The sequence below is a fragment of the Sorghum bicolor genome, chromosome 10 (assembly GCF_000003195.3).
Source record: "Sorghum bicolor cultivar BTx623 chromosome 10, Sorghum_bicolor_NCBIv3, whole genome shotgun sequence".
Classification (NCBI taxonomy): domain Eukaryota; kingdom Viridiplantae; phylum Streptophyta; class Magnoliopsida; order Poales; family Poaceae; genus Sorghum; species Sorghum bicolor.
Window position 1 is genome coordinate 16,164,462 of NC_012879.2, and position 17,679 is coordinate 16,182,140.

General features: G+C 44.5%; 1 protein-coding gene across 1 annotated transcript; it reads left to right on the forward strand.

Annotated features, from left to right (window-relative positions):
* LOC8072836 (aspartyl protease family protein At5g10770) lies at positions 5,298-11,086 on the forward strand. The gene is made up of 2 exons (XM_021449110.1): positions 5,298-7,326; positions 8,921-11,086. Exon 1 carries the CDS (start codon positions 5,640-5,642, stop codon positions 6,849-6,851), a length of 1,212 nt encoding a protein of 403 aa, XP_021304785.1. The 5' UTR covers positions 5,298-5,639; the 3' UTR covers positions 6,852-7,326; positions 8,921-11,086.

Consider the following 17,679-nt stretch of genomic DNA (forward strand, 5'->3'; position numbering starts at 1 on the left):
AAACCGTGGTTGTGATTTTTGTTCACCTGGTTGCAGGCACGGCATATCTGATTTCTTGACTAATTTAGAGGTATGGATCTAGGGTCGTGTGCGTTTCTTTGTTTTTCTTTATGTTTTGATTTTAAAACCCTAACTTGTGTTAAATGTTTGTTCTGGATCTGTGCATGCATATCTGACCTCCCCTCAACTGCTGTTGTGCTTTGCTAGGTCTTGTGCCCTTTGACGTGGGTATTTTGTTCATCTCCTCCCCCCTCCCTCTCCTCCCTCTAATCTGCACCGTGTGATACAGAGTTTTGCCTTCTTTGATTTGGATGCATGTCGTACTTTTGAGATTAAGAGCAATTATATGAAGATCCCTTTTTTGCTAAGCTATTGCTGAAGTCGATGATTACATTGTTATGTCTGAGCATTTGTTCAAGTCTATGATGATTTTTCATTATGTCTGAGCTATTGCCCAAGTCTATGATGATTTTCAGTTAGTCTGAGCTTATGTCCTAGTCTGTGTTGATCCTAAATTTTGCCTGAGCCGTTGTTCCATGTTTTATCTTCTAGATGGATTTGCAAGAGAAGAGGCGCATGCTTTTTGCTTGTGCTGCAGCTCTTGTTGCTGCTATGTATGCCCTACTTTTTGCTAGGATTAGAATGATTCAGTCCTCAAGGCCTCAGATCAGTTATGGTCCTTTGAGTAAGTGGGGTGAGGAAAGGCAAAAGAACCTAGACGTAATTTATAACTACAATGATGTTGAGTGTGTGAACATGCTTCGCATGAGAAGGGCACCCTTCTTTAGGTTGTGTAACTTGCTTAGGGAGAGAAAATTGTTAGCAGACAACATTAATTATTGTGTAGAAGAGCATGTTGCAATGTTTCTACATATTGTGGGGCATAACCAACGTTTTAGAGTGATTAGGCAAAACTGGAGAAGGTCTATAGAGACTGTCCATCGCCATTTCGAAGAGGTGTTATATGTAATTGGTGAACTTAGGCAAGACATGATTAGACCTCCATCCATTGAGACGCCCCTTAAGGTTAGCAACAGCCCAAGGTGGTATCCTTATTTGAAGGTAAATAAATTGTCATGTATAATTTAGGATGTTGCTGCATGAGTTCATGTCAATTCACTATGTACTTTTGCATGCCATGTAGGACTGTGTTGGGGAAATAGATGGTACACATATCTATGCTAAAGTTCCAGCCAAGATCCAAGCTGCATTTAGGGGTAGGAAGAACCACCCCACACAAAATGTCCTTGCTGCAGTCGACTTTGACTTGAAATTCACCTATGTGTTGGCTGGCTGGGAGGGATCAGCACATGATGCAACCATTCTAGCTGATGCACTAGAGAGACATGATGGGTTAAAAGTTGCACCAGGTAACTAAAGCCCTTAGTAACATTTTTAAAACATGTAAGGATGGAGTGTCTCATGGCCCCATGATACTCATGAAACAGTTCTTTGGGATCATGAAAGTTGCCACCAGGGATGATTGTCTTAAGTAAATTTTGTGCAAAAAATTAAGATATGAGGTCCCTATTATTTGCCACTGATGTTACTTTTCTGATAATATTTATAACTCAGCAGATTCTACCTATTTTTCTTGCTACTCTTTTCTTGAACAGCTATGGCTTGGTATGTGGTTCACGTTGGCAAGAAACCTGGTGCGTATTCTAGCTAGGAAGAACCACATGAGCATGTGAATGACTTCAAGGGTAACTGCTATAAGAAATACAACACCAGAAACCAAGCTGTGCAAGCCTTCTATGGTCATTCCCTTGAGAATCCTCCTCTTCTACAACCTATCAATCCACCTCATGTCCACAATGATGGAGACGATGGTAGCTTCGCCTCGTGGCTTGCAGTTTTTAAAATTGTAATAGTGCTAGTTGTAGTTTTGCTAATAGATTTTCTTATTTGGAAGCTGCTGTAACAACATGTGTGTGTGGGTAGTGGTAACCTTACCAAAGGTGCAAACCGGTGACAACACCACCTTGTATGCAAGCAACCAAACACCACCTTGTATGTCCAGGATTTGAATTCCATGCGGACGCAGGTAACCAAACAGCGGCTAATGCTGGCCACGCTGAGCTGATGCAGGTAACCAAACAAGTGCCTGTTGCATGTGTTCATCCTGGCCAATCCTAGACTGGCTAGTGCGACCCAGGATCCGCTGGGAAGTGAACCAAACACGCCCTAAGATTTCTCATTGTCGTTTGCGTTGCTGCTTTGCCACGTACCGCCTCCATCCCAAAAAAAAATAATATTTTTGACTTTTAGACATCGTGTTTAACCGATCGTCTTATTTAAAAATTTTCTATAAATTATAATATAAATAAATAATTATTAAAGTATACCTAATGATAAAATAAGCTATAAGAAAAAGAATGATATTTAGATAAAAAATTTAAATAAGACGTATGGTCAAAAGTAAAACACGACACTCTTTTTGGTTCGGAGGGGGTACACCACATCTTTTTTTGTTGTAATTGACATGCAACTTTGATTCCTAAATCACCGCCATTGAGGACTTTGAGTATAGGTGTCTTCGCCGCCGGGTGAATAGCTTGACTCGAATTTTCTAAATCTTACACTTAAGCATTAGTTGTTAATAAATCATTGTCGGCTTGAGCACAACCATATTTGGATAATAATCAGCTTGTTCGCTTGAGTTTATCATTATGTATGTGTTCTGTAAAATCTAAAATGATTTGACTAAAGACAATTATAGAAATTGGTTTATTTTGGCATAGAGAGTACGTTTTGCTTATAGCTCCGGTCGGTCATGCGACTTCTCCTTGCATCCGCTGGCCCGGCCGGTCGATAAAATTAAAGGAAACCAACCTTTGCATGGATTGCATCGTGGTGTTGTTCTGGTCGCCGTCGGGGTGACGGGTAGATACAAAAATGTATCTTAGTTTCCTCAGCCAAACCAAAGTATTAATTAACCTTGCGAGGCATAGCGCCGCTATTTAGTGACCGGATCACGAGTCCACCCTCCATCAGCTCCACGGAGCCGAGCCCCCCGAAACCGGCCGGAGCATTATCGATCGCTGCTGCACACAGAGATCTGAGATGCACGCAATGGCCTCGCAACGTTTGCTGCTTGTGCGGCTGCTCGTGCTCTGCCTTGTATGCGGCGCTTGTGCAGCGGCGAAGCGGCGATACCTCTCCGTCAGCATGGACCAAGTGCTGAGGTCCAAGGCTCACCTCGACTGCCCTCCCTGGAACAAGAAGTCAGGTACGGACCACGATCGAACCATCATGTACCTGAACCTACCGCTACCCCACCCCAGCGCAAGAATCATGGTCATGTGTAACGTTGTTAATAACTTATAACGTCATAATTCAAAAAAAAAACTTATAACCTCTGATAACGTACGCCTTGCGGCACAAAATTCGTTGTACGACCAACTTAAAAGCTTGCAGCACTGTAGCAGCATTTGTTTTTTTGAGAGGCTGTAGCAGCATGTTAGTGCTACACATGCTACCCGTCAGACCAAGCTAGAAATTATGTATAGTATGGTTATTTCATTTTGAGTCGCAAACGGCTATTCTAGTCGGGTTATGGAGCTTCAACAGGGGCGAGAGACCGGACGCAGTTTTTTTTCTCCGTCAACAGCATATTCAACTTTCCTGCGGGAGACCATCTACTGATTTTGCCCTGAAACAAAAAAACAAGACCGTCTATTTATTTTTGAAAAAATGTCAGCATTTTGTAGTGGCAATTTTATTAGTATACTGTTTTACTAGTGATGTCATCTATCTTAATACAGGTAGAGTAATATCTAATTTGTTTACCCCCTAAACTTATCACTGTCGATAAAAGCATCATCCTCGCACAGAAGTATCGGATAATTTGCCACCTCAGATTTCAAAATCTGATAAAATCCCGTGGCTATTTCAATGTGTTTTCAGGTTGGTTTTACTTACACGGTGGTGTGGGACACATGTTGGGTGGTATCTCTTTATTTTATATCAAAAAGTCTTAAATTTTTCATATTGTGTTGGATGAAACACAATATGAAACTGTAGAACTCAATGCGACCTACAATATTATCGTAGATAACTTTTTTATTTGAGACATTTTAGAGGCTTAGATATATATTCATGAAAGCTATTGGATTTTGAGATTCATAATTTTAAATTCTAGTTTTTTAATCTTTTAAATGACCTCCAACATTGATGTGGTCTATAAGTCTCCATATGATCTGTAACTTTATAGTTGATAACTCTTTCATTTGAGATTATTTAGGGGCATAAATATTTATTTTTATTTATCTAGATATTAAATTCAAAATTATGAATTTTCTAAACAATCTCGGTTGGATGCACGCATTGAACCAAATTTGTAGGGCTTGAAGACGTGTAAAAGTTTCTATTTGATTTTTTATTTGAGATCATTTAGGCATGTGAGAAAACAACGATCGAAATGACTCTGAACTATCGAAATCACTTTCCGCATCTACTTGGCGCATGTGAGATCTCTTGATGTTTTAATATGGCATGAGAAAAAAAATAAGGACATGTGAGATCTACTATTGGGTAATTTTCCTATTTCAAAAGTCAATATAGGCTTGAGAATGTACTTTAACACAATTGCTAGAATTGAGTCACCTGAGATCTCAGGAGATGAATTCATGCTTTGTCAGCTGAGCTGACGTAAGCAACAAGACAAGCCTGACCAATGGCCAGCAACTCCAATCATTTGCAAAAAAGGTGCTTGTATAATAGCAATTCCTTTTCTTAATTCAACAAAAAGTTTAAGATGAAAATCGACTTTACACATTAAAATATATATACTGCTAGAAATCTTGTGATATAATTACATGTTGAATATAGATTTTATGAAAAATTATTGGAATTAGCAACCTGACACTTTTATTTGAAAATATCTAGACACTACAAATTATATGAATAAATAACCAGATGTGATATCTCCACATTTAAGCTATATACTCTCTCCGTTCTTAACTATAAAACGTTTTGGCTTTTTTAAATTTATAGCTTTTGTTATGCATCTAGATATATATTATGTCTAGATATATAGCAAATGCTATGAATCTAGAAATGTTAAAATATTTTATAATTTAGGACAGAGGATTCATCTATCTTGTGATATTTTATCATTTAAGATCACGACTAGAAACCAAGATTCCTCTATCTGTTTGTCTGGAACCAACAGGAAGATTGTTATTTCGGTTCGAAACCGACAAGGAAAATTAAAAACCGGCAGAACAATTCTGTTTTCCAGTCATTTGACACAAATGAACAGTTTACTCATCGTTCAAAAGCAGTAGCTGCCTACTAGTACATGCTAATAATAGACACCTCTACAGTCTATAATGCATCCTAAAACTGGCAAATGTTTTTTTTTTTTTTTGCAAGAACAAAGCAATACGCAGGTCCTTTGGAACCAAGTTTCAGCTCAATGTGAAGAACCATTGTTCCAGGCTTGCAATATATACAAATACATCTGATCGATAATATTCATGCTTTACATGTACCTGACTCCGTTTACTGTATGCCAATGACCCACAGTGACAACGACTTCCGGCAACAAGCTCACGATCCCAGCAGTCTGCGGGCTTCCACGTTCTCCATCGAAATGTTGCGGCGCATTTGAGCGCCACGTCCTCAACCACGACATGAACCGTCTGAGCAAACTCCTCCAGAGGTCCTCCGTCTCATCAGCAGCTGCCGCACCAGCTCCGTCGCCTCTCCCTCGAGGAATTCCGTTTTTTCCTCCGGTGGCGCCGCCAGCTGAGGCGCCGGCCGTGACGATCCCGGACAGCACCGGGACGTCCCTCGACACGCTGGAGTTCGTGGTCACCGTCGGCTTCGGCTCGCCGGCCCAGAATTACACGCTGAGCATCGACACCGGCAGCGACGTGTCGTGGATCCAGTGCCTACCGTGCTCCGGGCACTGCTACAAGCAGCACGACCCTGTCTTCGACCCGACCAAGTCCGCCACCTACTCCGCCGTCCCCTGCGGCCACCCGCAGTGCGCGGCCGCCGGCGGGAAGTGCAGCAACAGTGGCACTTGCCTCTACAAGGTCACGTACGGCGATGGCTCGTCCACCGCTGGTGTCCTGTCCCACGAGACGCTGTCGCTCTCCTCCACACGGGATCTCCCCGGGTTCGCGTTCGGATGCGGCCAGACAAACCTCGGTGAGTTCGGCGGCGTTGATGGGCTGGTCGGCCTCGGCCGCGGCGCGCTGTCGCTGCCCTCGCAAGCCGCCGCGACGTTCGGCGCCACCTTCTCCTACTGCCTGCCGTCGTACGACACCACGCATGGGTACCTCACCATGGGCTCCACCACTCCGGCGGCCTCCAACGACGACGACGACGTGCAGTACACGGCGATGATACAGAAGGAAGATTACCCGTCCTTGTACTTCGTCGAGGTCGTCTCCATCGACATCGGCGGCTACATCCTGCCGGTGCCACCGACGGTGTTCACGAGAGACGGCACGCTCTTCGACTCCGGCACCATCCTCACCTACCTCCCACCGGAGGCGTACGCTTCGCTCCGGGACCGGTTCAAGTTCACCATGACGCAGTACAAGCCGGCGCCGGCGTACGACCCCTTCGACACGTGCTACGACTTCACGGGCCATAATGCAATCTTCATGCCGGCTGTGGCTTTCAAGTTCAGCGACGGCGCCGTGTTCGACCTCAGCCCCGTCGCGATCTTGATATACCCCGATGACACGGCGCCCGCCACCGGCTGCCTCGCGTTCGTGCCGAGACCTTCCACGATGCCGTTCAACATCATCGGCAACACGCAGCAGCGGGGCACCGAGGTGATCTACGACGTTGCCGCGGAGAAGATCGGATTTGGCCAGTTCACTTGCTGATTTTTAATATAATAATTCCTCGATGATAAATACCTACCAGCACGGCGTGGGCGCGCCCCACGCTGTGGCTGCTTACGCTTTGCGTGTCAATGGCACTTGGGCAATGTTAGAGCAATAAATGGACTTAGCATTTACCAAAATGCATAAAACTCCAAAAAAACCTCCTCCAATCGTTATGCATTTGGACTTTGCATTTTACATAGCTATGTATTTGCAGGGGAAAACTTGGCATATATGCCAAAGGAGTCCGGCTATGCAAATAGAGATCACGGGATTCTCGGTTCCACCTCGCGGGCTTTTTTCTTCCCTTCGCGCGATTTCTCTTCGCGCCGCCACCACTTCGCGCGATAGGAGAAGCATCATGCGTCCTCCTTCGCCAGCTTCGCGCACGCGTTTGGACGAAGCAGCGCACCATAGGACGACGCAGCGCGCGATAGGACGAATCTACGACGCCTTCCTCATCAACGCCGGCTAGGTACGCCTTCTTCATCAATGCGATATCTAGGGTTTTGCTGTTGGCGGCTTGGGGGTTTGGGCTGCTTTTGGCGGCTTGGGGATTGGATCATGGGATTGGGTACTGCTGTTGGCGGCTTGGGGATTGGATCATGGATTGGGTGCTGCACAGCTCACGATCGTTACTGCGCGGCTGTTTGGTGCGGGAATTTATGAATGGGAGACGACGGCGGGCTGTTTGGCGCGGGATCGATTGGCCGCGCGGGAAGGAGTGCCGCGAAACAAAATTTCCGGAAAAAAAAAAGATGATGGACGTGACATTTTGCATAACGGTTGGAGATCACCCGATTTTAGGCTTGCCATTTTCTTTTGGGGGTTTGCAATTTGCCTAAAATGCATAACTTCAAATACATAATTGTTGGAGATGCTCTTAGGTAAGAAAAATGAGTCACAGATTAAGAGTTGTGCTGTACTGTAGCAGATAGAGAATCGTACACAATCTCATATATCTGTACGACTGTACCAACAACAGAAGCAAATTGATCCTCTTCCATGCGTCATAAGTTGAATGGCACGAATACACTAATCATGTTAGTTCAGTAATCATCCTACGAAAGAAGTCGCACAGTTCCTACTTCTACAAAGCGATTACAGTTCCCTGATTCCCATTATAATAACGTAGAAGAATGAGTAATATAAGTACATCAACAGAAGATGTATACACTGGGCACTAAGGAACAGGGTTGATCAGGGAGCACATGAAAGTTAGTTTGATCAGTCAGCACATCAAAGGAGTCTTTCAAGCAACAAAAAACAAATACTAATAAGGTTCATGTTATGAAGTCTTTCGTGTTCGTAGTAAGCACTCATGCAGTAGATTTTTATCTGTTGTCCATAAGTTATCCTTTTATTGTCTGTCAACATTTGATATTTTGTAAACTATGGTATTTCCTTGGGAAATAAGGTGTGAAGTTTTATAGGATATGCAAGTATTAAAGGTGTGTTAGCTATAACACATTATATCCTATTTTCAGATATGGAATTAGGTTGGCATCTATACCTTTGTACCAAATATAAACACAATTCATGGCAAAATCAAGGATCAAAGTTCGAACTATTGGAAAAAACACACGGAAGTCAGTCACGATCAGAATACGGAAGAGGTCACTTGTTCTATTTAGGAAGCATGGCTCTCCAGTACGACTTGGTAAAATCCAATACATGGGGTCCTCACCCTGCATCGAAACCAAATGTGCATAAACATAGCATACCAGAAATCCAGAACTGAACGGAAGTATGTAGAGAAAGGGACTCAGTGAATTACTTTTTATATTGAACTCATAGTAATCATGTGTACAGATGAAATACACATCAAACAACCGTTATTGCATAGTCAATCCAAAATTTTTCATTTAAAGCAAAATCAATCATGATTCGCAATCAAATTTTAGTTACTATTTTGATATCTTCTGCGAACACAAGGTCGAGAAGTACCATTGTGGTGCGTTTTATGATGAGTGATTGTCAACGTGATCCACGAATATGTTGAACTTGTGACTAACATTACCATGACGAAAGCTATGTGTGCGACATGTCTCTTGACTTGTGGTGTGCAGGTGTGGAGCTCGAAGACGGTGGTCGATGGCGAGGAGAAGGTCAAGTTGAGACGTGTCGTGCCGATGAACTGAAGGGCGGACCTAAGGCTTACACCGAGGGACCAAGAGGTCGGGTGACCAGACGCGGTGGCTGACATCTGGGAAATCGACGAGCGCAAGTGTACATGGGACTGTAGCGGACTGTGCAGTACTGTAGCGGACAGTCCGCGGCGCTGTAGTGGACAGTCCGCGAGTTCTGTTTTGTGCGCAGTTTGTTCATTCGAATTCCAAATCGCGTTCTGTCTGTTGCGTTGGGTTTCTACCTTGCCAATGACTCTTTTTTAACTCTTGTCATGAGTTGGCTTGGGTAACTTTGCTTCGGAAATTTCATTTGCACTTGAGGTGATTTTAGGACAGCGGTCGAATATTTTGAAAAAAAATTTGAGGCTCCCATTCACCCCTCTCAGAAGTTGTTTCTAAAAAAAATCACAGGAGATGAAAGGCCAAAACGATGGAGAATATCACCAAAATAGGTATAACAGTGCAGCATTTCCTTTTTTTTTACTTATTTGGCATATTGGAACCAAGAATCTAAAGAAAAGTGCATCCTCTGTCTTCGTGTCGTTGCTCCTTCTACATCTCATACTCGTCAGCAAGTATTTGCAGCAGGTGAAGGATCAAAAACGGTGCCAAAGGGGGTGAATGGGAAATTTCTTATGAAATATTTGGACGCTGTTCTAAAATCATCACCAAACACAATCAACTTGCCAAGATTAAAATACTCCAGCCAACTTGTGACAACAGTATCTAAAATAATTTTCGAAATGGCAGAAAAACAACACAACCGACCGAACACAATTCAGAGTTCAAACGACCAAACTAGATGTAAAACAAGAAATCAAAGCTAGAAAAATTAGACAAAAAATCTCCTGAAAATTCAATCATCACAAATTGAAAAGCAAGCACAAGAGAGCAAGAAACACAGAACTACACTGTCCAAACCGTGAGTACTACTCCAAGCAGACTAAAGTAAACTAAAACTCTACTAATGAGCCAATGATTGCCTGAAGTAAATTACGTACAAGAACAAAGCCTCTAATCAAAACAGACTCTGAATGAGGCAGACACGGATTGCAGCACTTGCCGATCAAAAAGCTATCGGGCGAACTGCATACAAATCGGCTTGCCCGGCTGCCTGCTGCACGGCAACAAGAGAGATGAGGAAGCTCGTGCCTTGGGATTGAGATTAACCGATTAGCAGGGAGGCAAGAACGAGCGTCCCTCAGAGAGGACGCACGGCATCAGAGTACCGCCGCTGGTAGCGCTACTTGCCTGCAACCTCCATCAGTGAACTGCAAAGACGAGCAACAACCAAACAAGCGGACAGGCAGGCAGCAGAACTGCTGGATATTCCTGGGCCAATCAAAAATCAAGCAAAAACAAAGCACACAAAGATGCAGCTGCTCCACGATTTAACTTGACTGAAAAAGCCGAGCAGTCTTACTGAACACAGAGGAAAATCAAGCGAGGATGAGAGCGTTGCTGACCAGAATCGGCTCTTGAAGCTAGGTCCCAAAGGTGAGCACTTGCTCACGGTCGTTCTCGACCTGGTGCCGCACGCTACAAGTGGAACCACGGGCGGCAGGCACCTGGAGCCACGGGCGAGCGCCGGCTCCGACGGGGCTGCTGGCCGTGCTGGCGAACTGCCTAGGACTGAGGCAAGCGCTGCTCAAACGAGTACACACGGCGCTGAGCGCTCGGCGTTGATAGCGTTGCTGCTCGATTCCATGAACTACCAAACCGCGAGCAGAAGAACAGGCAGACAACCAAAAGAACAAACGTGAAGAGGCACAGTCATAAAATCGATGAAATCCAACTCAAATCAAAAGGAACCGAACCCAAACTTTGCACAAATCAAATTCGACTTAGTACGAACTCAATCCAAGAAATCACTCCGGAAAATTTAGATCGTAGCAAGAATAAAAATGGAGAAAAACTCAAAAACACAGTGACGAAAATCACAAACAAAATAAGTGAATCCTAGATGACAACTGGAGGATTCGGGCCGCCATTCTCCACTCAAAATTTCCACTTGCTTACATAAATTTTGACATTTGGAGCACTCTCTCAGGAAAACCTAAAGGAAGAAGAAAAACTACGGAAAGAGAGAGAGGTGGAAAATGACCGTGGGAGTGGTGAGGGAGATAGGCGACTTCAATTCAACTCATTATTTATCAGGCATATTATACATTTTCTAAATATTCTTAAATATTTTTGAGCGAACTAGCTAACCACAGGATCATTCTGGTCTAAATCTACATAATTCATGAGGTAGCATTCTGGTCCAAATCTACATAATTTATGAGGTAGCTTAGCCTTGACGCTAACTCCTCGATGCCGCCACATGTCATTCGTTCCTCGGAACCTCCACACAGGTTTTGAGGCCCAAACCCACCGCGAGTAGCGTACTCCATACATCCCCGTAGACCGACACATGTCACCTCCGTCCTCGACCGGTCAGCTCACCAAGTCATCCTGAGCCTCGCTCGACTCGCGTCCACCGTCTTGACTTGGTCAACACGATCACTCCTATGTATACTTACATTTGTTGATGTCCTAGATGTCAGCCACTACAGCTGGTCACCCAGCCTCCTGGTCTGTCAGTCCAATCCTTATGTCCGCCCTTCACCGCTCCAGGTCCATCGGCATGACACGTCTCTACTTGACCATCTCCTCGCCGTCGACCACCGCGTCGGAGCTCCACACCTAAACACCACAAGCCAAGATACATGTCGCACACATAGCTTTCGTCATGGTAATGTTAGTTGCCAACTCAACCTATTCGTATATCACGTTGACAATTACTCATCATAAAAACGAACCATAAGGGTACTTATCGACTTTATCGACTTTATGTTCACAACAGGTCGGCCTTCTAATCAAACAGAGCAGAAATCAAGAGTTGAGAGAAGAAGGAGGTAGCATTTTACCAGCACGGGAAGGAGGTGAGGCATTTCAGTTTATTTCCTTACCTGTAGGTTTGACTGGCTCCCCGATGGGCACCAGGTCCCATGCATGCTATCCTCATCGACCTCGTTTAATGGGTCACAGTGTGGCACCTGCGCGGTCTCTGCGTGGATGGCAGCGGCAAGCCATCTTGCCACATCTCATCCATGTCCTTATGGCCCTCCTCTAGCTTCAGGTCGTCATGCTCCTATTGTCATTGCCGATGGCAGTCCAGATCATGGTTTGGGACCTGTCCTGGGAGAGAAGAGAATAATGTCAGGTCGAGGATCTTGTAGATGTTTCCACTACAGTATAATAGAAGTGATCGGAAGCATTGATGATGGAGGATAGGTAAAGCTACCACTAGAAGACCTGTTAAAGAAGTCCCAAAAAATGAGTCTATGTATGGTTTCTAAAGTGACCACATCAGCGAAAAATCATTCATAGAAACTATCATATGCAATGGGAGTTTCTTAACTTAATAAATGTGGCTTTTTTTACTGCTTTTTTTCTTTCCAACTCGATGGTCTTCCCCTAGACACCAGACACCAGGCATGAGCTCATGTTCACCATGGACGAGCCTTGTGCGGATGAAGAGACTGGAGGAGCCTCACAGTTAGCCTGACCGTCCTCTAGATCCGTGGTTGGTGCCAGGCAACCATGGAGGCAATCGACGAGCTCGTCGAGCAGATAGAAGAGCTTGCGCTGGTGGTCCCACAGTAGATGGAAGCAAGTCCGCCAGTGTTGTAGGCAGCGCGGCCAACGAGTGTGGTCGGCGCAGATAAGAATGGGTTCCTGGATCACTATTAAAAGGATTTGTCACCACAGTTACAATGAACGATTCAGTTTCTCAATGAAAAACTAAAGTCTAATCAAAATCCAAGTCTAAACAGCAGTGGCTGCGTGAAATATAAAAGAGAGACGCCCTATGGTTGGAGGCGACCAGGAAGAGACCCCCACAACTTGCGCTTAAGGCCTGACTGATACATGGCCAAGTTAGCCAAAAATAGGTGACACAATACCTTGTCGTGGTCATACAGATTAATCCACTGATAATCTGGAGCTGGGGACCACGTCCAAAATGACGGCGTCGTCGTTCCCTTTCCAATGAGTCTAAGATCACCCCGTTTCAATGTCGTATGAAGAAGTTATGATCGAAACACTAACGATGTGTCTGCTGAATCCGAGAGTAACGTGGTAGCTGAGTTGAAAATAAATTGCAACTTGAGAAAGACGATGGTGTCGACGTGTCTAGCGTAGCGATGTCCTCATCAATAGCCATCGTGCACCAACAAGGTATGGATTGTGCTGCAGTTTTCTAAAGCACGCTCGCTGCTAGGGTTCCCCGCACGAGTGACACGACCTACCTCAGGTGGCGGACTGCAACACGACTTCCCGTGTTCACCTCCCTCCTCGCCGGTGGCCTCCGACGGTGTGGGGACAATACGGATTTATGGCATCACGGCTGCAGCTCGAGTCAAAAGGTCTTAGTTCTAGATCTAGATCGATTATTTGGATCCGTCCTCCGTGAAATTCATCCGCCGTCTCCTAGCACTTGCAGTCATGCAGCGAATGCCCCATTTGCGAAAATGACAGGCCGGTTTCCAACGAGATGACGCAACACCCAAAACACACCACGGAAGAGGACGATCTGGAGCATGGAGCATCATCGTGCCAGCAGCCTGAGCGCCTGGCCGGCGACTGCATCATCAGGTGCTCATCATAATCAGCCCTCATCCTTTTCATGTATATTGTGGCCAGCGATGGCTGCTGAGGTATCTTGCACTTCAGTTCTTGTATATGATTTCAGTCTCTAGGCAAGCACCATCAATGCGTGTGGGTGATTTATTTATTTATTTATTTATTTATTTATTTATTTATTTATTTATTTATATAGCATATTATATACGTTTTGATTTTTCAACTATTGTGCATCTATTTAAATTTTAGGATTGTGCAATGCATTGATAGAATCACGGAGAGGAGCTATTACTAGATTTTTTAAAGAGCAATATATATGGTTGCTTCGACGAACCTTGATGAGCATATAAAATGATGTAAGTGCCAAAGTAAGTATTATATTCTTACATTTGTTTATTTTATGAACTTTGAGATATTCTATTGAACTTATTTTAATGGATTGAGTATTACCTTCTTAATACTAGATGATGTATGAGAAGATAGATTAGACCTCCATATTAGTTCTCCACCTAGGCCAAAAAATAGGAACAACCCTATCCCGATGGCCTGATGAGTAGGTACCCGCATGGCATAGTGAGCGTGCTAGGTGGCAACAAGCCAGCAGGTGCTGACGCAGAGGGGTAGACGATGAGCGCACGTCCTGGCCTGCGAGGAGCTGGGCCTGCATGCTTCAGTTTTGCACCTAGCTGTAGTTACCAAATTTATAAGTTTAAGAGAATCAACTTCACACCTGGTTTATCTGACCACTTGTCTTCGTGACATATGAACAACTGTTCATTTGGCCTTGCTGTTCTGAGATGTTAGTCTGTGTTGTTACAGGATCGCTTGAAGAAGCTTGAACTCAGAGCATAGAAAAGTCCACCCAGCTATCAACTGTGTATGGATAGTTCTGTTGCTTTTCTAGAGCATATATTAAAGTGCAATGTGACATTCCAGGATATAATGTAGATATATATGAGATTGAGTAGCAAGTTTTTTTTTTGGTGGTTTTGTATTTTTTTATTTTAGGGTGTTTTACTGATTTATTCTTCTAATTTTCCTATTGCGGGGTTCATTAATGACATGGGATGAGATCCAGTAGCTACTCGGAGTCTTAGGACACTAATTTGCCATAGTTAATAATATAATTGTTAAAGCCATTTTCTTTTAGCATGATGGTTGTATTTCTTGTTTCTTTATTGGGTTTGATTTTGAGCTTGTCAAACCTGAATTTGTGCACTATGTTTTTGAAGGGACAGACTGGAATTGATATGATTGTCTATTGGTGTCTTATTGATTGTAATGAAAAGCTAGACCTTCTAGGCTGAAGAGTTTTCAATGTAAGTTTGCATCTGTACGATGAGTTCAGGCAACTTGACTGTGAACATGTCTAAAGAAAGCAGAGTTAACATCAATAATCGTTTTCACCATCAGAATTCGGATGCGCAATGTGCTTCGTAACTAGATCCCTGGCCTATCTTATTTTCTGAGAAACGAATGCGATTGAGCAATCACCTATAATAGATCGCTATCCAATATATATATCTGAACTCATTTATTGAAGACAACTTTTTTTCCTTTTTGCAGAACTGTAAGGCCTTTGCTTCAGTGGACTTCGAGATGGAACTTGGATGGTAGTTTTTGTTTTCAAATCATGACAACATGTAGGTGGCATTTTGTATGTCAGATTATATCTTATGCTAGGCCTTCCTTCTGCTGTTATTTTGTAACATTTATTTTTCAGTTTTGAATATTACAGAAATCTACAATGTCATTTTTGGCGCTATGCTCCTTGATTCAATACATGACTGGACTAAAGAGCCTGACATTAGTGTGCCCAATAAGAATGACCCCAATCAATTTTGCTCCAAGAAGAATTGGCGACTACTTAGATGCCAAAATGTCAAGTCTTTTAATTTTCACTTTTAGGATTATTTAATGAAGCTATCACTGGTTATATACTATCACTGGTAAAAAAAATCCCTATCCATCGATCTGGGCAATCGACGCCCGTTCCCCACCCCCTCTCACTTCTTGGTCTCAGCGTCTAGCTCATACGTCACGGCGACAGAAGGCGCGACACATGGAGGCGAGGGCGAGTGGCAGGTGGCCAATGGGCCAGATGTGGTTGCACGTTTGAAAGCCCTAGTTTGGTTTTGGATAATTGATGAAATCCTAATACTAACCTCTATACTGAGTGTGTGTAGAATTAATGAGGTTGGTACATGCCAAGTGATGGAGCAAGTGATGATCATGGTGATAATGGTGATGACCACAAGATGATCAATTGCTCAATTTGGAAAAGAAGAAAGAGAAAAACAAAACCCTATGGAGACCAAGGCAAAGGTATTGCTCAGAGTTTTGGTTTTGGTGATCAAGACACCATAGAGGGTGTGATCACATTTAGGATAGATAGTCGTACTATAAAGAGGGAAATTCTTTGGCTAAGCGGTTATCAAGTGCCACTAAGTGTCATTGTTTATGTGCATGCATTAATTTAGAACCTAGTGAGATAACTTAACTCCTTCGAAGAAACTGATTGTGAAAATGCTAACACACGTGCACACTTATTGGTACACACTTTGTGGTGTTGGCACACTTTGAGAAGGAGGTGTAGTTTGAAGGGTAAAGAGAGGATGGTTCTTTGGAGAAAATGAAGTGCATATTTTCTATTGCGCCGGTGGGAACTTTGGAGAAGTCGCGGGAGTGTTCCTCGCTAAGAAACACTCACCGGACGCTGGTCGTTGAGGCACCGGACACAGAGACTGTGCGTCCGGTGTGCTGTGGTGCTAGGGTTAAGCACCGGACGGTGAGCACCGGACGCGGGGTAGCTCCTATTCCTACGTCCGGTGCTATCTGACTTCTGCGAGTAAACCTATCTGGAAGCACCGGACGCTCAGGGAGCGTCCGGTGGTGTGCGTCCGGTGGCCTGCGCGTTTTGCATACCTCTCTGTGTTTAAGACCGGTGTGCACCGGACACTTGACTGCGTCCGGTGCTCTGCAGGTGACCGTTAGGGATCGACGTGCAAAAGTGAAAAAGGCAACACGTGGCAGTTTTCAGGGCACCGGACGAAGGGCTTGAGCGTCCGGTGGTTCCCTGCGGTGCGTCCGGTGACCCCGTATTTCGCCCAGAGAAAGAGCCAACGGCTCTATTTGTTTGAGGGGCTTATAAATACGTGTTGGCCGGCTCGGGGATCACTCCCTTGTCATTCTAACATACTTGACATCCTTGTGAGCCTAAGCAAACACCTCCCACTCATCTCCTTCATAGATTATTCATCTTTGTGAGATTGGGAGTGATTTCAAGTCCATTTTCTTGAGTGATTGCATCTAGTGGCACTTGGGGATCGATTTGGCTACGGTTATCAAGTGCCACTAAGTGTCATTGTTCATGTGCATGCATTAATTTAGAACCTAGTGAGCTAACTTAACTCCTTCGAAGAAAATGATTTTGAAAATGCTAACACACATGCACACTTGTTGGTACACACTTTGTGGTGTTGGCACACTTTGAGAAGGAGGTGGAGTTTGAAGGGTAGAGAGAGGATGGGTTCCTCTCTCCCTCCTGTCGAGCTTGCGAGGTGGGATTCAGCGCTTTTTTGAGAAAATGAAGTGCATATTTTCTATTGCGCTGGTGGGAACTTTGGAGAAGTCGCAGGAGTGTTCCTCGCTAAGAAACACTCACCGGACGCTGGTCGTTGAGGCACCGGACGCAGAGACTGTGCGTTCGGTGTGCTACGGTGCTAGGGTTAAGCACCGGACGGTGAGCACCGGACGCAGGGTAGCTCCTGTTCCTACGTCCGGTGCTATCTGACTTCTGCGAGCAAACCTATGGCCTGCGCGTTTTGCAGACCTCTCTGTGTTTAAGACCTGTGTGCACCGGACGCGTCCGGTGCCAACTTGACTGCGTCCGGTGCTCTGCAGGTGACCGTTAGAGATCGACGCGCAAAAGTGAAAAAGGCAACACGTGGCAGTTTTCAGGGCACCGGACGCAGGGCTTGAGCGTCCGGTGACCCCGTATTTCGCCCAGTGAAAGAGCCAACGGCTCTATTTGTTTGAGGGGCTTATAAATACGTGTTGGTCGGCTTGGGGCT

Excerpts from the sequence above, each read along its gene's own strand:
- LOC8072836 (XM_021449110.1), top strand. The coding sequence starts at position 5,640 with ATGAACCGTCTGAGCAAACTCCTCCAGAGGTCCTCCGTCTCATCAGCA.